Source organism: Magnolia sinica, chromosome 3 (assembly GCF_029962835.1).
Source record: "Magnolia sinica isolate HGM2019 chromosome 3, MsV1, whole genome shotgun sequence".
Lineage (NCBI taxonomy): Eukaryota > Viridiplantae > Streptophyta > Magnoliopsida > Magnoliales > Magnoliaceae > Magnolia > Magnolia sinica.
Window position 1 is genome coordinate 103,579,665 of NC_080575.1, and position 21,784 is coordinate 103,601,448.

The window sequence follows — 21,784 nt, forward strand, 5'->3', positions numbered from 1 at the left end:
CGAGTGGATATACAATACATAAATCAAGGTGGGCCCCACGATCAGGGACTCGTCCACTTAGTTGTTCTCCCGGACCCCAACCGCACCCGTTAACAGAGGGGTGAAAAATAGGCTGTAAACGGGCCGAGCCTAGCCTGGGGTCGGTCTTGGCCCGGATTTTGTACTTGATCTGGCCGGGCCGACGGGCATGCGTGTTCAAATTTCGGATTTTGAAGGCCGGAGCCCGGCCCATTCACACCCGTAGTAACAGCAACAGAAGCGGTTCCCCCAAGTGATGAGGGGCATTTTCGTCATTGCACCTTGAAAGGGCAGTCTGGATATTTCCCAGAACAATAAGGGCAGTCAATAAATATACCGCCTATATATAACCCCCAGCCCCTTAAATCTCCCTTCTCGCCCCCATCTACAAAATCCCCCAAATCCCTCTTTCTACCTCTCTCTTCCCCCTTTCTGTCTCTCTCTTCCCTTCCCCTCTCTCTCTCTCTCTCAAACGCCTCTCCCCAATCTCTCTCCGAATCCCCGCTCCCATCGCTGTTTTCCGGCACCGTAATCCCACCGGAACCGACCTAGTTTTCAGATTCCGGTCATCGGTTTTCATCGTTTGTTTCCCAAACGCGCAAAACTCCCTCTTTTCGATTTTTGGTTCTATCGCCTTCTTTTTCTTTTTCCAAAATTTTTTTGGGTTGGATTTTACTATTTTAACCTTTGTCTTTCGCTTTATTAACCTCGTTAACCGTATCACGCCCTCTCTCTGATTTGTCGTATTTTACGGTAAACAACGAAGCTGCTTGCTGCTGACGTGTCACATTAGCTGAGCGAGTCCCCAAATGAATCACCATCGAGTTTTGACGCCTGGGGCGTCGAGAAAGCGAAAAGAGAGAGACGAGTTTGACGCCCCTAAGGTGTCAACAACAACAGTATCGGAGATGATGACGCCGAACAATCGGCTCTTAGCCGGCTACCTAGCGCACGAGTTTCTGACCAAGGGCACACTCTTCGGCGAGACGTGGGACCCGGCTCGAGCCGAAGCGGTCGCGCCAACGCCAACGCCAGCAGCCGCTGTAACGAGAAAGCCGATTCGCAACCCAGTCCGAACCGATCCAAAAGCCACGCCGAAGCCTCGAGCCTATGCTGATGTGGCACACCTCCTCAAGACAGATGGGGCCCACATCGAAGGCATCGTCAATCCCACGCAGCTGGGTCGGTGGCTCCAGATGTAAAAAAAAAAAGGCGGGTCCCAACTGTACACGTGTCTTCCATCAATTGGATGAGTTTCAATTGGAGCGAACCACGTAAGGCTGACTTCCGTCACCTTTTCTCCCCTCTCAGTGCAGAGGTGCGTCCGACCCCTTGAAAAAACAATTCGAGATATGCAACGAAGGGAGGAAATTTTCATTTAATTTTGTTTTTCCCTTTCTTTGTAGTCTTTAAAATGTAAAATTACAAGATCGTTTTCTGCCAAATCATTTCCTCTCATTCCATTTCTCTATTTTTCGTTTGATATTTCTACTTTCATGGTGGAGGTGGATTGCTGATTACTGGCGAATCTCATCGCACGTGTCAACGTGTCCAGATTCGAGACGCTCGGCTTGTTCATTTATCAGGTGGGCTACATATATTCGATGAAATGGTCGGCTAGAGAAATTATAGCCAACGGTCTACGTTCAACGTGCATGTGTTGCTCTGGTCGTAGGTCCGCCTGATGAACGTCCCAGAGCCTGCGCACTTGTGACACGTGTGCATACGTGGGTGCATTAGTCGCATGGAGATGATGATGTACAGCCACGTGACTCTCAGACGTTACTCTACAATGCGAGGCATTTGATGTAAAAAAGAAGAGCTTTGCCGAGTCCAAAGCGCACGTGCGAATATGGAGCACGTGTATGTGATCCGAGCTTTTCATCATTTGGGTCACATAACTAGATCACCTGCCATAAAATCGAGGTGCTTCAGGCCATCCATTTGTTTTTGTTCACTGTTTTCCAGCTGTGGAAGTGACCTGATTCTTATACCAGAAGATCTGTGACCCACCTGATAGAAAGATAGGATCTCACACACGTGTCTTCCTTCGTGTGAATGAGCGTAGGAAACTTCAGAAAAGCTTTATATGGAAATAGAAATGAAGCTGAGAAAGCTTGATAGCAAAATAGCAATTTTTTTGCAATGTTCGATCAGAAAAAGCATGTGTTGTATGAAATGTAGGGTGCGGATTGCATGCATGTGTTTCGTGCGCGCATGCATGCTCCATAACATTTGACGTATGTTTTAGTATGGGCTTTGTACAAGTGGACCCATTGTCATTGATCCAGACCGTTTATATGATGGATGTCCCAGGTTAACTGATCCTAGCTGTAGAATATTTACCCCCCTTTTGTTTTTGTTTTTGTTTTTTTGTGGGATTTTTACATACAGCTCCCATAAATTAATTTATGTTACATCTTAGTAAATCATGTTAAAATTTCTTTAAAGTCTTTATGTTCAGTGACTAGTTTATTAAAGTAATAAAATCAACCTTAAAACTGCCTCTCGGCCTTAAAGTCTACGTGCTGGAATTGACTGCGTTTTCCGCAGCACTGGCAAGACCTAAGCTCTGTAAGAGCTACCTTGTTGGACCTCCAATGTCTACTCCATTCATCAGGTGACAATCATTACGTTCACGTGCACACAGAAATATTAGCCACTCCACTCGGGACTGTTGGGTATGGCCCATGAGTGGGTCTCTTATTTATTATTATTATTATTTTCCTTAAATTAGACTCCTATTAGGTAGGCTTCACAATTGTTTAGATTTAACTGTTGGCTTGTTTAGATTGAGCAATTCAATGGACTCTACCGTAGTTGTGATAATTATATATAGGTTTGGGATGAGGAGCTTAAACCGTGGTTACTATATGCGGTTATTAAGATGGATATGAAAACTCACGGTATGAAGATTTCAGAGGAGAGAAGTGTGATATGGTAGGCTCTCTTTTTTATAAATACGTGTCTTGGTTGCCTCACCTGTATATAAAAAAAACCCTAATCATATTGAGAAGTGAGAGGTTTTCCTAATAATATAAGATCCATAAGAAAAGCATCACCTATAATATATGGGTTTAAGATTACATTATAGAATCTTTATTATTGATACATATATGATACATTTATTCTGTTATTCAGATTACAATTGGTATTAGAGCTAACTATGCATTAATTTTGGAAAATTTAAGGTTTTTGATTTCCAAACCCGGCTCATTCCGAACCCGGATGCCGGATTGGGACGTGCTTTGGATCGCCCCAAAGTCCAGATGCATGAATTTTAGGCGCACAGCATGTTGTTGTCGGCAATCCTTTCGCATCCTTCGGGTATGGTTGCGGCTGCAGTGGACCATGGTCGTGATCTTCAGATGACTTAGGAGGGAGCCGCGACAACTACTAGCGTGACAAGGAAGATGGGTTTTCAAAACCCATCGGCGTCGTTTCCTATTCAGATGGACTTCTGAGCGGCGCCAACCATGGCGAAAGGGAAGATGATCTTCCATCGGCTGCCATGACAGTCAATTGTCGTCGATACCCACTGCCGCGACAACCATCTATGGTCCGTTTCCAGCAGCTATGGTTATCAGCCCCAAAACCCACTTCCTGTTCGGTCGAAACACCGGACGCCTCTTCGTCTTCTCTTCTTCATCTTCGGTAACTGTAACAATAGCGGTATGGGCTGCAATTATCATTAGCGGCCATTAATGGCAGAAACCAACCTCCCCATCGACCACAATACAGATTAAAAAAAAAACAAAACTTGCAGCATCGCCATCTCCGAGGTCAAAAGTAGCTCGGATGATGCCAACGACGGTCCCCCATTCCGTCAGCACCTGTCGTGCCGCCGCTAGTTTTTCTACCCTTGCTGTTGAAGATGAAAAGGGGCTATGGTTTTGGGCGAGACGGGTAGTCTTCGTTTTGGGGTTTCCTTATGGGTCGTGGTTGGGCCTGCTATAGCTTGAATCGGGCCTAGTTTTGGGTCTGGCTTTCGGAGTCCGGTTTCTGCCCTGAAAGGAGATCAGGGATTATGGTTTTAGCTGGGTTTTCTGGCTTGGGATATTTTTTGGGGTGTTGGGCCCATTTCCAACCAATCTTTGGGCTTGGGTTTTGGGTGATGTAGAGTCTCCATTTTGGGGATCTGGCATGTTTCCAGTTTGTGTATATTTTGGGCTTCCTTTGGGCCTATTTCAGGGGTATTTTGTTTAGGCCTGGTGCAACACTTCTTGGCCAGTTTGGGCTAGGGCAGTACACGAACCGAGTTAGCTCGGTTAGCTCGCTCGACTCGACTTGACAAAGTTCGATTTGACTCAGTTCAAAACTGAGTTCGAGCCGAGTTAAGCTGATTTTTTGAGCTCGAAAAAATTTCGAACCGAGTTCGAGCTTGCCCTAGCTCGACTCGACTCGGATCAAACCCCAACTTGAATCAAGCTCGGATCGAACCATTTCGGTGACTCGGTTACTTTGATACTGATGTTGCTCATCAAGTGTTTGATGAAATGACTCAACAAAGTGTCACTGGTGGCAAGGAAGGTATGTATATGAAACAAATATCATTTTTTCTTGATTTTGATGTTGCCTACAAGGTGTTTGATGAAATACCTATAAACAATTGCTGCTACTGTTTTACATACGATAAGAAATTGATAGTGCACTCCATGTGTTTGTGAAAATGCTACATAGGCTCGATCTTGGCTTGAACTCGGCTCGAATTGGCCCGAGCTGCCTCAGGCTCGAAGATCGAGCTAGGGTCAGCTAGTGGCCAAGCCGAGTCTCGGTTCGACCCGTGTACACCTCTAGTTTAGGCCTCCTTTAATGGATGTGATTTTGGCCAATGTGAGGCCTATATCGAGCATCAAACAGCCTTGGGGTTATTTAGGCCCATCTTAAACTAAAAGGCTCGTATTATGGGCCTGTTCGATGGATCTAATCGAGGCAAATATGTGTTAGATTTCATCTTTCTTTAAGCCCTATTGTAGGCCCATTTAAGCCCTTAATTAAGCCTTGTTTTTTTAAGCCACAATTTCAGGGGCCCATTTGATGCTTATTCTGGGCCCAACCTCAGACCAGATGTGGCTGTCTTCTTTAGACCTTATGGGGCTTGCTTTAGTTTTTTGGGACTATTGTCCATATAAGATAATCTTAATCATTTAAATACATTATACTTGGGCCATTTTCTGAATTCAAATCAAACCCAAATAAGAATATAAATGATTAAGATCATTTAAAATTATAGAGTTCTTGACCAAAATAGGGAACCGATTCTACTAGTTGGATAAAGCTGGGCTGAGTTCGCTTTTACATAAGCTGACTTGAGCCACCTATAATGGTTAGGAAAATATAAGGGAGTACATCGTTGTATTACACATGTAGTTTTTAAAATACGCACATTGGGTCTTGAGATTAATGATGAACTCTAATTTTCTTAGTTTCGAACTCCCTCTCTCTCACTAATTTAGTCAATTCCAATTTAGTTATAACCCTTGAAAGAAAAAGTGGACATTGAATGAACTAATATCTCGGTGCATTTAGGATGAAGAGAGACTTAGAAGGTGAGGCAAGATACAAAGTGCGCACCTAGTGATATCTGGTCAAGCGAAAAGCTAATAAGAAAATAAAGAACAATTCAGGAAAACGTTCTATGGATCCTTCAGGTGCTAATCAATCATAATCTGACAGGAAATCTAAGTGAAAGGGAATCCCATTGATAACTATTGCTTCTGTAAGAAGTTGGGTCATCAAAAGGATTGCACAAGGTTTAAAGGATGGTCCCTTAAAAAGGGTAAGAACCTAGTTTTTTCTTTTTAAATAAAAATTTAAAAAAAATCCAATTTAGCTGATAGGTCAACGGACTCTTAGTGGATAGCTTCCAATGTAACTATTTACATATAAAATTTCATATAGCATATGCTATGGAGTCAGTCACTAATTGATGTTGAAAGAATCAATATATGTGGGGATGACGTAAGGGTAGACATAGAAGTCATTGGAACCTGTAAGCCAAGGGTATTGTCAGAACACTTTCTATATCTAGTAAATATTGTATGTGTGCCTTTTATAAGGTATAATTTGGATTTTGTTTTCCATTTAAACAAGTGTGGTTATATATTTAAATTTGGGAATTGAAAATTAAGTATTTGTTATGATTCAATTGTGATTGATTCTGACACTTTAGTTAATAACCTTTATTAGCAATGTTTCACATGTTTGTAGCACTAATTCTTTACATAGAAAAACTAAAGACATTAAGCGAAGTTTAGACTGAAAATTCCTCCATACTATGGCACAGGCGATTAAGCTACATCTCTCATGAGATATTGGAAAGGCTTGTGCGTGGAGCAATTCTTCACTCTCTGAACTTCTCAAACCTTAGAGTATGTATAAAATACATTAAGGATAAACGGACTAGAATTAGGAAAAGGGTGCCGTTGGGAGCGTAAGACTCTTAAAAGTGATGTATACAGGCAACTGCAGATCATTCCCTATAGTATCTTAGAATGAGCAAAAACATTTTATCACTTTAATAGACGATTACTCTTGTTATAAGTACATGTACGACTGTGCATATCCTAAATAGAGTCACAGGTAAAACTGTATCGAAAACTCTATATGAATTATGGACATGGCGAAAGCTTAGTCCACAAATTTTCACGTATAGGGCTATCTTGCAGAAGTTAAATCGTATAGCCCGTATGAAAGAAAGCTTGACCCTAGAACAGTTAGTTACTTCTTTGAATGATACATAGAAAGATCCAAAGGATTCAGATTATATTATCCATAATGTTCCATGAGAGTAACTGATACTGCGTATGCTAGGTTTATGAATAACACTGAAGATAATAGAAGCACAAACTTCAGAAATATTGTATTTGAGGAAGGAATGATTATGATCATTCTGAGTAGCGTTTCCGTCTATCTAGTAATGGAGTTTAAGATTCCTGTGGATGGCCATGTAGAGTCTCAAATACAACTCATTGACAATGACACAAAAATTTTAATTTAGAATAATTAGTCCTTAAGAAGATCACATAGATAGATAAGATCTGCTATTCCACATGAGTATATCGTATATCTACGAGAGCACGGGTTTAATATATGAGTGGAAAAGGATCTTGTATCTTTTTCACAAGTCAAACTATGTGCAAACCTTTCTCATTAGTTCGATGTCATAAATGATGAAATAAAATTCGTAAATGACAACATAGTCTAATACCTTGTTGAATTGCCTGAAGGGATTAAGTTTGTCACGCCCCAAACCTGGAGATCAGACTCATAGGAATCCCGATCGCCGAATCCGATGCCGACAGCCTCCGTAGTACCCCATTCTCGGCTCCTAGCACACATATGCCAGATTCTGATACTGGGATCCTACAAGGAGGATTTTCCAACATACATTTATCTCGTAAGAAGCATAACCACAAGTTTACCCAAATCACAAAGGCAACATCATCATCACATATCCACTAATATAATCGTTTGAATACAATACCGAAAGGGAAATACATATATCGAAAATCAAAGCTCCAGAGGTCCGCTGCATGCTCCAAGCTCAACGCTGCTGCGACTTAACGCCACTTGCACGCATCTATCGTGTAAAAGCTTATAGAAAGCTTAGTGGGTAGTGAAAGTGTGTGCGATACACGTACCAAGTATCCAATACAATGCCATAATCATACAATATCGAAAATACAGGCAAGATCATGAATCATACGATATCAGAGTAAGCAAAAATACTAATAAGATCATGAATCATACGATATCAGAGTATGCAATGCGGATCAGCTATACAAATGCGGAATCATAGAGAACTAAATATCGGATGCCTAATGCAAATGCAATATGCAAATCCTAAAGAGCCACGAATACCATCAACCTCATCTAGGTCATACATCAAACCTGCGCGTATCGCGCGATCATGTGGGGATAACTCCGTCTCACAAGGAGTCCCATAATCATCTCAGCCCAATGACATCTACTTTAATCAATTATCCATCACAACATGCATACAAATGATGGGGGTCCACAGATGAACGGCGGATCTAGTCCAAATATTAAGATAAGCTCACTGATTTAAAATGCATCACGATAGTTAAGAAAAGAATCCAACCTATGGCCACCGCAACATTGGACGATGCTTCCGATGTTGGACAAATTTCTGCCTTCACTGCGTGCACAGTAGCCTGCCAATCACTGGTATCTCGCTCAGGTCCTCATGCCCCACCCACTCAGTATCCGCCCACATGCGTCCGCCCATATATGATCACAGTGATGGAGCGTCATAATATCCCCCACCGATTACAGATCGCGAGTCGTCGGAATTCGACCGAGAGGACTGCGGAAGCCTATGGAACATTACGGGTTAGGATACGGGCTTCACAGCTCTCCCCCCAATAAAAATTTCATCCTCGAAATTTATTATCACGCAGGACAAAGCAATGGAAGAGGAAGCATGACTTATACATATACTAATCAATACCATACAAGGCATAATCAATCTATAAACAAATAGCGTTCTCTAATCTGAACCTCGCGCCTTCAGGATGCCTCATCAACGTCATGATGACCCCACTGATTTTTGGATCTCGGATCAGAAATGATCGAAGCTCGAATACTAAGCAGCCTCACAATCTCAACGGTAGGGAGCTATGTTAGAAAATTCTCTAAGTTATTCATACTCGGGGATCTAACCATTATAAGTTCTCAACAATCATAGAGTGTAGGGTAGCTATCAGCAGATATGTGATGTTATCTTCAGGTATTCCCAAGTTATGCGCTGATACCATCTTCTGTCACGCCCCAAACCCGGAGATCGGACTCACAGGAATTCCGATTGCCGAATCCGGTGCCGACAGCCTCCGTAGTATCCCATTCTCGGCTCCCAGCACACATATGCCAGATTCTGATCCTGAGATCCTACAAGGAGGATTTTCCAACATACATTTATCTCGTAAGAAGCATAACCACAAGTTTACCCAAATTACAAAGATAACATCATCATCACATATCCACTAATATAATCATTTCAATACAATGCTGAAAGAAAAATACATATATCGAAAATCAAAGTTCCAGAGGTCCGTTATATGCTCCAAGCTCAACGCTGCTGTGACATAACGCTACCTACATGCATCTATCGTGCATAAGCTTATAGAAAGCTTAGTGGGTAGTGAAAGTGTGTACGATACACGTACCAAGTATCCAATACAATGCCATAATCGTACAATATCGAAAATACAGGCAAGATCATGAATCATACGATATCAGAGTAAGCGAAAATACTAATAAGATCATGAATCATACGATATCAGAGTAAGCGAAAATACTAATAAGATCATAAATCATACGATATCAGAGTATACAATGCAGATCGACTATACAAATGTGAAATCATAGAGAACTAAATATCAGATGCCTGATGCCAATGCAATATGCAAATCCTGAAGAGCCACGAATACCATCAACCTCATTTAGGTCATACATCAAACCTGCGCATATCGCGCGATCATGTGGGGATAACTCCGTCTCACAAGGAGTCCCATAATCATCTCAGCCCAATGACATCTGCTTTAATCAATCATCCATCACAACATACATACAAATGATGAGGGTCCACAAATGGATGGCGGATCTAATCCAAATATCAAGATAAGCTCACTGATATAAAATACGTTATGATAGTTAAGGAAAGAATCCAACCTATGGCCACCGCAACATCGGACGATGCTTCTGATGTGGGACAAAGTTCTGCCTTCACTGTGTGCACAGTAGCCTGCCAGCATAGTAGCCTGCCAATCACTGGTAGCTTGCTCAGGTCCTCATGCCTCGCCCACTCAGTATCCCCCCACGTGCGCTCGCCCACATGTAATCACAGTGATGGAGCATCACAATACCCCCCACTGATTACAGATCTCGAGTCACCGGAATTCGACCGAGAGGACCTCGGAAGCCTACGGAACATTACGGGTTAGGATACGGGCCTCACAAAGTTGATCGGTTGTAAGTGAGCATTTAAAACCAAATGGGACTCAAGGGCAATATTGAAATATTTAAAGGTAGACTAGTTGCCAAGGATTTTAGTCAATGTAAATGTATTGATTTCAATGAGACTTTCTCACATGTATCCAAGAAAGACTCATTTAAGATCATTATTACTCTTGTGGCTCGTATGAATCTGTAGCTACATCAAATTAACGTGAAAAGTACATTCTTAATGGAGATTTAAAGGAGAATATATATGTGTGTGTGTGTGTGTGTGTGTGTGTGTGTGTGTGTATTGTAGCCAGAAGTTTTTAAAGGCAAAAGCTCGGAACAGTTGGTCTGCAGACTTAAGAAGTTCATTTATGGGTTAAAATAGACATCGCGATAGTGGTACTTAAAGTTTCATAAAGTTGTTTCTTCATATGGTTTCATTGAAAATACTATGGATGGGTATATATATGTGAAAATTAGTAGGGGTAAGTTTGTCATTTTAGTTCTGTATGCTGATGAAATTTTGTTGGCCAATAATGATATTAGATTGTTACGTGAGAGTAAAAAATTTCTATCTCAAAACTTTAAGATGAAAGATCTCGGTTACGCATCATTTATCATTAGCATTCAGATTCATTGGGACAAATCACATGGACTGCTTGGTTTGTCGTAGATGGCCTATATTGATAGAGTTCTCGAAATATTTTGTATGCAAGGTTGTGCTCTTAGCTAAGCACTTATTAAAAGAGGTGATAATGATCAGCACTGCCAAACATTATTTATGTAAATCAGCACTGTCCAAACATTAGGCATGTAAATCAGCACTGTCCAAACATTGTCCAGCACCGTCCAACACAATCTGGACGGTGTGGATAACAAATACATCATGGCTCGCCCCTCATGGATGGACAGTGTATACAACACATATCATCAGCGCAGGCCCCACCGTCCGCTACTACTGGACGGTGGGAATACAATAGATACATCAAGGTGGGTCCCACTGTCCCATGTGTGGACGGTGGACAAAATGCATACATCAAGTGCATCCCACGTGTGGACGACCACTGCATCAGGGCCCCACCGTCCCTACGTGGACGGTGTGGATAGCATAGATGAAACACATATGTCATGAGGGTCCCACAGACCTTGCTGACGTCAAACGCACCAGTAGCAATAGCTGCTGGTGAGGTACGCCAGTCAATTCACTTCCATTTAAAAAAAAGGGGCCCCACATGAATGGACGGTAGGATATAACGCACACCTCATGATCAGCCCACCGTCCAGAAGTCTGGACGGTGTGGATCTGAAGCATACATCACGGTGGTCCTCACAGCACCGTGCTGATGGATGGTGCAGATAAATACATCACAGTGGGCTTCATCTAGACGGACAGTGTGGATCAAAGGGACCCACAGAAGTGACGTCACTACAGCAGCTGTTTAGCTGTGTGTGGTAGACCAGCCAATCCACTCCTTATCAGGTGGGTCTCACATGGGCCCACCATAACGTTTTATATATATATATATATTATTATATTTATTTCTTCTTTTTTTTGTTTGAAGGACAGCGTCCAAGCCCTGGACGACCTGAATGTAAAGCACATACATCAAAGGTAGTGCACCGTCCAAAGATGGACGGTGCTGATACAACTCATACATTGTGGTGGGGTCCACACGTCCCATGTGTGGACGGTGGGCATACAACACATCATCAAGATGGGGTCCATGTGGTGGCCCACCGGCTTTGGATTTAAGCTGTTATTTGTGTTTTCTCTTTGGCCAGGTCCGTCCCATGGTGGACAGCAAGGTGGGTCACACTAATGAGACGTCCAAAAAATTTTGGATAGTTAGGATTTTGATCAAATTAGGTGGGCCACACAACGCATCATTATCATCATAAAAAATGAGAGAGAGAGAGAGAGAGAGAGATCGGAATAGCGGAGGGACCTCGCCACTATGGGCCCCCCTTGATACAAATCATATATAAAGATGGGTCCCACCACAAGTGGGTCCTCAAATCATCAAATCCAAGCAAAAAAATTTATAAATCTAATCCTAGAAAACACCTACCATTTGCATCTTCTTGGACTGCTTCTCATCTTTAGCTCTAATGAAACATGATTCAACAGTTGAGATTGATCATAGAGGGTGGGATTGGATGGCAAGAAGGTGGGCCACATTAGCTCTTCTCATGGAGAGCTTGGACGGTTCTCTCCTTTGGGGTTGCTTGGGAGAATGAGAGTGAGAGAGAGAGAGAGAGAGAGAGAGAGAGAGAGAGATGATAGAGAGGTGTGCAAGAGAGAGAGATGGGTGTGAGTGAGTGATGGAGTGATGGGAAGGGATGGGTGTGTACTTGACATGTATGGGTGGAGAGAGAGAAAGAGAGAGAGAGAGAGAGAGAGAGAGAGAGAGAGAGAAAGAGAGTTGACTTTAGGGGAGGGGTGGTTGTACTTGCTTGAGGTGATTGATGGGATATGTACTTGACATAATTGATGTGATTTCTCTTAGGTTTTGCAATTGCACGGTGTTTTCCTCGAACTGATCATGAACCCATATCTCCTGGCTTGGTATTGCCTCGGTGCGTGAGACGCGGTATCGGAATCGCGGTGACGGCGCGTTCGCTAAAGTACAAGTCTTGGGTCGAGCCGACTTTGAAATACGGGATACGACTTAGGGTCGCACGCAAATGCTATCTATGCGTCGTGGGTCGCTAGAATTCGACCGAGTGAACCGTGAAAGTCTACGGAATGGTACAGGCTAGGATACGGGCCTGACATAATAATTATAAATAAGAATTTTAGGGGGTGTTTGGTGCATGGGATTACATGTGTCACGCCCCAAACTCGGAAACCGGGCTCACAAAATTCCCGATCGCCGAATCTGGCGCCGACAGCCTCCGCAGAACCCCATTCTCGGCTCCCAGCGCCCATTCGCCAGGTTCCGATCCTGGGATGCCACAAGGAGGATTTTGTACATCAGTTTGATTCGTAATAAGCATAGCCAAAGGCATAACCCACAAACAACAACCAAAAACTCCATCACATTTCCACTATAATCAAAAACTTTACAAGTACAATGAGCATAAGGGAAATACAATGAAGATAGACCAAAACTCCAAAAGAAGATCAGCCACGCGTCCAAGCCTCAGCGCTGCTACGATCCAACGTCACCTGCACGCAACGGTCGTGCATAAGCTTATAGAAAGCTTAGAAGGTGGTGAAAGTGTATGCTCAAGGTGATAATGTAGCTATGCAGTATCAGAGTAATGTGGAACATGCTGATGAATGCTAAGAATCCCATTAGTCGTGCCCAGGCCATGCGGTGCAAGGAATGATGTCGGCCATACCAAGGCCATGCAAGGCGAAATGCAAGTCAAGCATACAAATCCTCATCTAAGTCCACATGTCAATACGGCTCAAATCTGGAATATCACCGGGGTCTAGTACACTCCAAGCCAGATTGCCGCCCCATCGCGCGCAATAAGGTGAGTGGAAAAGACCTCACTATCCGCCTGCCAATATCGGGCTCGGCTCGTCAATAGCGGACCCATTCCTCGAGTTGGTCAGACTCAGCCTAGCATTGCCCCCTACTCTCGGGCGGGTAAGGCCACACCCCCTTCCAACCGACCACGACACAGTGGAAAGCGCAACCGTCTGGTAATCGGCACCCAGCGCTCATGCACCCACTCGGTCTAGACGTTGGAGCAACCTCCTGGTACCATAAGGGTTTAGGGACTTTCACCCAGGGATATCTATCACACCCCATGTAGAACGGTATTTCCGGTATCCAATCCTGCCAACCACGATACGTCTGTGGAGGCTATGGCCCTAATGTCGCTAGGGCGTACAGTAACCATATCACACAATGCGAATGCATGAATCACACTATTCAGTCATGTAGTAATCCTGCGCGTATCGTGCGCTCATGTAGGGCAACACCCCCTGTACGGGAGCCCCTAAACAATCTGCCCGAAGGCATATGCTATGATCAGTCATTTCTCATATCAAGCATACGTATGATGCATATGATCATGAATCATGGAATTAAACATGTTATATGGGGTGGATGATGTTCATAATGAAGATGGGCCTAGACGGCCTACACACTACACATATGGGCCTAACAGTGGGCCCAAGGGAAAGTCATAATGCGGACATTTAACCACACTACACTTTCAATGTGGACGTCAAACCAACATTGCTCCCAAGGCACGACTGCCACAAATATCATTTCATAAGTTATTTTGGGATCACACATTGCAATGGACCTTAGGTACATCCATTGGGCCCTTAAATACATCAAATTAGCCAAGTCACATGGGCCTTATATTCATTAAGTGGGCCACATCAATGGGCCGCACCAATGGGCCTTATGTGCATTGCAATGGACTATAAACTGTGGGCTTTAGAACGTATCAAATGGGCCTAATCTTATGGGCCTTACATGTGTCAAATGGGCCTCGACAGTTGGGCCCCATATATGCATCAAATGGGCCTACTCACATTAGCCACATTTCATCTTAATGGGCCTCGACCCATGGGCCCCTATTACATTAAATGGGCCTCGACCCATGGGCTCTATATATACATTAAAGTGGGCCTCAACCATGGGCCACACGTACTGAGGTGGGCCTTACCTATATATCAAGGTGGGCCTCAATCATGGGCCTCAACATTAGTAAAAATATATATATAAAATATAGTATATAATATATATAGTATATAATATATATATACATATAATATTATATGAAATATAATATTATATATATTTCATATAATATTATATGTATATATATATATATACACACACACACACACACGCACACATCACAGTGGGTCCACACACTCATCACAGTGGGCCCACGCACTCATCACAGTGGCTCCACGTCCACCGTCCAGGCGGACGGTGAGACTAAAACACTTACATCACTGTGGGCTCCATGTGGGGCCCACCATAATGTTTATATTCCATCCAGGCCGTTGATAAGGTCACCTGGACCCAGGTGAAGGGTGGAAACAAATTTCACCTTGATCCCAAACTTCTGTGGGCCCAGAAAATTTTAATGGAGGGCGTTCAATTCACTGCTGTTTCCTACGGTGTGGGCCACTGAGTCTTGGATGCGAGGCTGATTTTGGGGTGGGCCCACGTCGGGTAGGGGCCCACCATATGAAGCGGTTTAGATAGATATAAACATCAGGGGAGGAACTGGCGTCCCGCGCCGACTGCCGGCGTGACGGCAGCTGTCTTATTATTTTATTATTTTTTTGATTTTCGATTTTCCATGGATTTTGCAGGTGGGGTCCTCCTCTTGCAGACACGCCATCCAGTGCTCTTCCATGGCTCACCACGAGCGGCATTCAAGTCAATATTGGACATGATTTTGGGTATAGGAAGTTTAGGGAAGGTTCCATATGGTGAAACCGCCATTTGGTATGATATGGCCCGCCACCGAAGGTCTGATTAATCCCATCTTTTGGCTCAACGCCTAAAAGAGTTTGAGGAAAAGGATGGCCCATCATAAACATTAATACATACATCAAGGTGGAGCCTACACAAGTGGGCCATCCCCAAACCAAGCTAACATTTCCACTTCCCATGAAACGTCCAGCGTCCCTGGACGCTGGACTCTATAAATACACTAGAGGTGGGCCTTGCTTATGTGGGCCACCTCATGGAGGATGGCGTGGATACTACACACAAAGTGGGCCCACTTGTAGATGGCTTGGAAAGGATGCATGTTTCAGGGTGGGATCCATCCAAGTGGGCCATACAACCCTGTTATGATCACACATATAAAAAAAGAAAAGGAAATAGAGAGGGAGAGAGAGAGATAGAGAGTGAGACCCGCGTGATGGAGGGACCCCGGCACTATGGGCCCTCCCTTGCACTAAATCATACATCAAGTGGGTCCCATTACATGTGGGCCCATTAAAGTTAGATCCAACGGTGGAGATCCCTTCTCCACTAAATTAGATGGTCTAGATGATCCTAAATATGCAAGAAAGTAAACATCATGATGGGGTCCATGGAGAATGGCCCCATCATGGAGTGATCATGATGATCCAAGTGGGCCATCGGCCACATCTTAGGGTCCAAAGTGAGATCCAAACCATTGATCGGTTGGCCTCACTTGGTCCATCTTAAAAATATGAAAATCTACCCTATCAAGGCACCCACCACTTGATCTTCTTGCTCCCTTGGCTTCCTTAGCTCCTTGTGCTACTCTTTGATGGAGGAAGATGAAAAATGGATGGTTGAGATGAGAGATGAAGGGGTAGGAAAGGTGGGCCACACAAGTAGCTTGGGAGAAATGGGAGAGGGTCTCATACGTATGGGTTTGTTGCTTTGAAAAAAAAAATGAAGGAATGAAAAAATAAAGGAGAGAGGGAGAGATAAGAGAGAGGGAGAGTAGCTTAGGTAGGTAATAATGACTTGTAAGAGAGGGTGGCTAGCATTAAATGCTTGTAAGAAAGGATAGGGGTAGGTAGGGTGGCTATAGCTAGGGTAGGGTGGCTATAGCTAGGGTAGGGTGATGTCATCGTTCTCATAATTTCCTAGAGATTAGTGCCACATGGAATAGGTGGGCCCCGCAATACGCGGTCCACGGCCATTATAATGCATAGTCCCCAACTTATGATCTAAGCGTCGGTTTGACGCACAAGACGCGGCGTTGGAACCGCAGCGACGGAGCGGTCGCTATGATACAACTTTCAGATCAAGCCGTCATCGGTGCGCGGAACCTGGCCTAGGATCGTGTGCAAACACCGGATATGGTACGAAGGTTGACGGAATTTGACCGGAAGGACCGCAGAAGCCAACGGAACAGTAAGGATTAGGACACGGGTCTTACAACATGGGTTTAAGTAGGATGGAATTAGGAAAATGTAATAATTATATAGTGTCGGGGATTGTCGTTTAATCCCGTGGCTTGGCATCTGGAATGGAAATAGATTGGCAAATCACCCTACCACTATGGTCGATGCTCTGTGGGCCCCACCATGATGTATGTGTTTCATCCATGCCGTCCACCCATTCTTCCATATCATTTTATGGTAAGAGCCCAAAAATGAGTTTAATCCAAATCTCAAGTGGACCACACAGTGTTGATTGAACGATCACCATTAAAAACTTTTTGGGGGTCACAAAAGTTTTGGATCAAGTTGATATATATTTTTCCCTTTATCCAAGTCTTTACGACCTAATCAACTGGTTAGATGTCAAATAACCATTATAGTTGGCCCTAAGAGGTTTTTAATGGTGGAATTCAATCACTACTGTTTTCCCATGGTGTGGTCCACCTGAGTTTTATGTCTACCTCATTTTTGGGATTAAGCCCTAAAGTTATATTTCAAAATGGATGGACAGCGTGGATAAAACACATACGTCATGGTGGGGTCCACATAACACCGACCAGAGTAGGAATGTGAAATCCCTTGCCCAGGGGCAGATTCCAAGAAGAGGCTTCACAACCCAATCCCAAACAGGGCGTTGCAATGATCCATGGGATATTAAAACCCACTCCCACGTAATCCCCTTTAAACCCATGCGCCAAACACCCCCTTAGGGCATCTCATCCTCATAAAGGGACTCCTGTAATACACGATTGGATGGTATATACACAACATGGTGGGATCCACTCACGAATATAATGGAAAGTGGTGACCAACATGATGGTTCAATCAACCGATTTTTTAAGGGTATCATACTTTCATGATAAGAGCAGCACCCCAAAACTAATATAATAGTCTTGTTTAAAGTAGGACGGCCAATATATTGGGCTTAAAAAATCAATATTTTGATTGGCCTTGCATTAAAATAGAAATGTACCAAGCCAAGCTGTTAATCGATCGGAACGTCAATTTCAAAAACCAAGGAATCATATGCAAAGTCACTGCCTAACTCAAATCTATAAAAGTAGCATAAAATGAAGAGCTTCGAGCTCTTGCCAACTCAATCAAACAAATCTACTTTTAGCTCAACACCACCTATCAATCTTTATCCTATATAGACACCTATCTTATCTTAGCGAAGCATAGTTTAGCCTCGCTACTACTAGTCAGCACCATGTTGTTATAAGTCGGATCGATTAAAAACAAAAAAAGAGTCAGATCGATTAGCATAGCTTAATTTAGTTCTCCACTTCTGTCTGTCGCTTTGCTACAGTAAGTTGGCTTTAGTCTAGTTAATCATTCATGACTCCATTGTCGGATCCACCAAATCTCTAAGTCTTTAGTGATTTGTTCAGTGATAGCCTATTGAACAAACAACAATCGTCTCACAATTGTCCGACCTTTGTCGACCACCTCACAACCATTCAGGTTTAAAAAATTGTTAATCATCAACGGACGTCTTGCTGGCTCACACTGTCGTCAGTAATTTATTATGCTTTATTGATTCTATATGCTGATTGTACTTATATCTACATTCAGATTAATAAAATCAGTTCTTGGTCTTTAATTTTCTATTTTCTTTCTTAATGTTTATTTTATTAACAAGCATGATGGAGTCATTACCGTAGTGATAATTCATTATCGTCCAGTAAAAAAGAACTTATTCGAAAGGATAACCCTCTCCTTCATAAATACATAATTTCTTGTCAATAAGTAGCTGGTAAATCTTCACAGATGTAGTCTTAATCCATCTATTTTGGCATCTGGGTTGGAATGCCTTCGGTCCGATTTGAATCAAATACAACTATATCAAGCGCGGCACATACATACTGGCACACATAATTAGGCACCACCTGTTGAAAACGATGGCTCAAAATATACGGCCAAGGATGGACTGAATCATCCCACGAATGCGATCTTTTAATGGTTTCCCTTCGCAATCACCTCCTGCAGTTTATATATTCTGTTACGAAGGTCATTTCCGTCACCTCAATCCTGTGGCTGCGGTCCGAAATAATTGGACGGCTTGAACAAGAGCAGCTAATGCGACAAATGCTTGGCTAATCAAAGTTGTTTTTGGCTGCATTTGTTTGCGACAAGAGACTGATTTGATAAGCAGACTGGCCTGATCTTTGCAAACGGATGCTAGCTTTCCACGTGTACTGATTGTAGATGGGTTAATGGGCTGTACCATACCTGCGTGTGTATTTACTAACCTCTTAAATCATACTGTGACCAACAACATCTCGATTTACTGTTGAACTTTGGAGGATAGAAATTTTTTTTGAACATCAACCATACACGTGGCAATACACTATGGGCCATATCCTAAAAATGACAATGATTACCAGTGCTAACCATCTAATTGGTAGCTTGCAAATAGACAATAATCATACAGAGGTCCCTGGTAGATGTGTATCAGGATTTGGGGTATGACCCATCTATGGTAGGACGGCTGAGATGACGTCTCTAAATGTAAGATTACTCGTTAGGTAGGTTTGGTTGTTGTGAATGAGCCCTGGCAATCAGGATTCGCCAATCATCAACTGCACCACATGTGTATTTGAATATAGATCTTCATGTTTTTCTTTTTTAACGGGTCGCTTTTGTCCCACAGATATGGTCCACTTAATAAATGGAACAGGCTGGTTTTTCAGGCTAAGATATGTTAAAGGTGGGCTAAGCATAGTTAAATTCAATTATAATAAGTTCAGGTTTTATAATAAAAGGTATTTTCATCATCTAATATTTTTATTCGTTGAATCTTTGATCAAGTGTATAAAATAAAATATTATATGATCAGTTTTAATGTATATATATGTGTGTGGGTGTGTGTGAAGAGAGATGCTAACATGGGAATTGATTCTTATGAGAATTTGGGAGCACTTTTTGATACGCATTGTGGAAACAAAATCTAAGCCTACTAAATGAGTATCTCATGAAACCCTCACAGCCTGAAAGTTAGCTGGGGATTTTAATTTGGTGGTCATGACAGAGTGAGAGGCAAATCAAAGAGGAGAATTTCATCTCACTCTACTGATTTTGTGCTCATCATAAAATAATAATAATAATAATAATGTGCTCATGAATTTTGCACGAGATGGGTTCCTATGTGAGCATTTTAATATAAAAGTAGATAATTAGGATATTTCATTTATTTGGCTATTTTAGTATCTAATTGGTGGACATAAAATGGACGGTTAAAAATGAAAAATATCCAACAGTCCTGTTTCATTGAGAAAGTATCGAGGAATAAGAGGCTAAGATGGTTCAACGACAGTGGCTTAATATCTGAGGTTAATATCTTGATCTCGGGGAGCGTGAGACAACGACAGTGAGTTTATGTAATTTTTAGTCGGTTTAACTTGAGTGGCTTCATGACAGATAACTTCCCATATATAAAAGGGTACTGGAATCTGGTACATTAGCGAGTCAAATACCCGATCATACATCGGTCCCACCGTGTAGTGTTTGTGGCATCCACTTCATCCATTCGGTGCGGCCCACAGATGTTTTACCAAGGCGTTAGCCAAATCCACAACTAAAGGTCCACCGCACCGCAGGGAACAATAAAGAACAACCATAGGTTTATGTTTGCATACCAACATGGTGAGAATATTCCATCTGATCCATTCATCAAGTGAGATTCACAACGAAGAAAGGACATTCCTAAACTTAGCCTGGCCACGCTTGTGAACTTCAAGGTGTTATGCATGATTATACATTATTTCCCATAGCGTGACCCACCTGAGTTTTGGATAAGGACGATTTCTAAGATGCACGGTGATCATGAGAAGGTGCACCTGATTGACGGAGTGGATGTTATATGAATAAAAAGGTGGGCCCCACAGGTAAGGTGTTGGGGCTTCTGCCTACAAATGGTGGTGTAGAGAATTCCAATCCAGGTAAAAGAATCTAAATAAATGAATAAATTAGTAGTAGCAAACAAGGAAGATCGCTTAAAAAGCAGATCGATTGTTATCTTGAAAAGGAGGACATTGACACCAAAAGATTTAAAAATCAATCCTATGGTCTAGATCTGCTCTAGTGCTAAAGGACGGATTTAGCCTATGTAAAGAAGGATACGATGTCAAGTTGGGAGACGGACTGGGTATGACTCAAGGTGTACGAGAACCGAGCTAGGTTGGTTAGCTCGCTGGACTTGACTGCAAAAAGCCCAATTTGGCTAGGTTGGAAGCTGAGTTCGAGCTAACTGGAGCTGAATTTTTTAGCTCGAAAATGAAATTGAGCCCAATTCGAGCTAGCCCCATCTTAACTTGACTTGAATTGAACCCAACTCGAATCAAACTCAAATCAAACCGGTTTGGTGACTCGGTTACTTTGATATTGATGTTGCTCACTAAGTGTTTAATGAAACGACTCAAAGAAGTGTGGCTGGTGGCAAGGAAGATATGCCAATATCATTTTCTTTCTTGATTTTGATGTTGCTTAGAAGGTATCGAATACCTATAAAACCATTGCTGCTGTAGCAAATGTAGTGAGATTTTGAAAGTGCAGTCTAGATGTTTGTGAAAATGTTGCAATGGCAAACTTGACCCGATCTTAGCTTAAACTGGCCCAAGCTACTGACCGAACTGAGCCGAGCTGGCCAGTCAGGCTCAAGGATCGAGCCGAGCTGAGTTTGAGCTGAGGTCAGCTAGTGGCGAAGCCGAGTTGAGCTGAGGCTAGCTCGACTCGGTTTGACTTGCCCCTTCCCTCACCAGGAACTGACAGGTCCTCTGAGTGGCCACTATGATGTGTGAGTTTAATCCACACCGTCCATCCATCTTTCCATATCATTTTAGTATACAAATCAAAAAATGAGGTAGTTACATGGCTCAAGCGGACCACAACACGGATCCTTACTCTTGTTCGGGTGGTGGACTCTCGGGAGTTTCAACACCCGGT

At 42.8% G+C, this 21,784-nt stretch overlaps 1 protein-coding gene across 1 annotated transcript; it reads left to right on the plus strand.

Moving 5' to 3' along the window:
• Window positions 1-405: 405 nt before the first annotated feature.
• On the plus strand, window positions 406-1,485 carry LOC131240496 (uncharacterized). Its single transcript, XM_058238761.1, has one exon. It carries the CDS (start codon window positions 828-830, stop codon window positions 1,218-1,220), a length of 393 nt encoding a protein of 130 aa, XP_058094744.1. The 5' UTR covers window positions 406-827; the 3' UTR covers window positions 1,221-1,485.
• The last annotated feature ends 20,299 nt before the right edge of the window (window positions 1,486-21,784 follow it).

Excerpts from the sequence above, each read along its gene's own strand:
- LOC131240496 (XM_058238761.1), top strand. The coding sequence starts at position 828 with ATGAATCACCATCGAGTTTTGACGCCTGGGGCGTCGAGAAAGCGAAAA.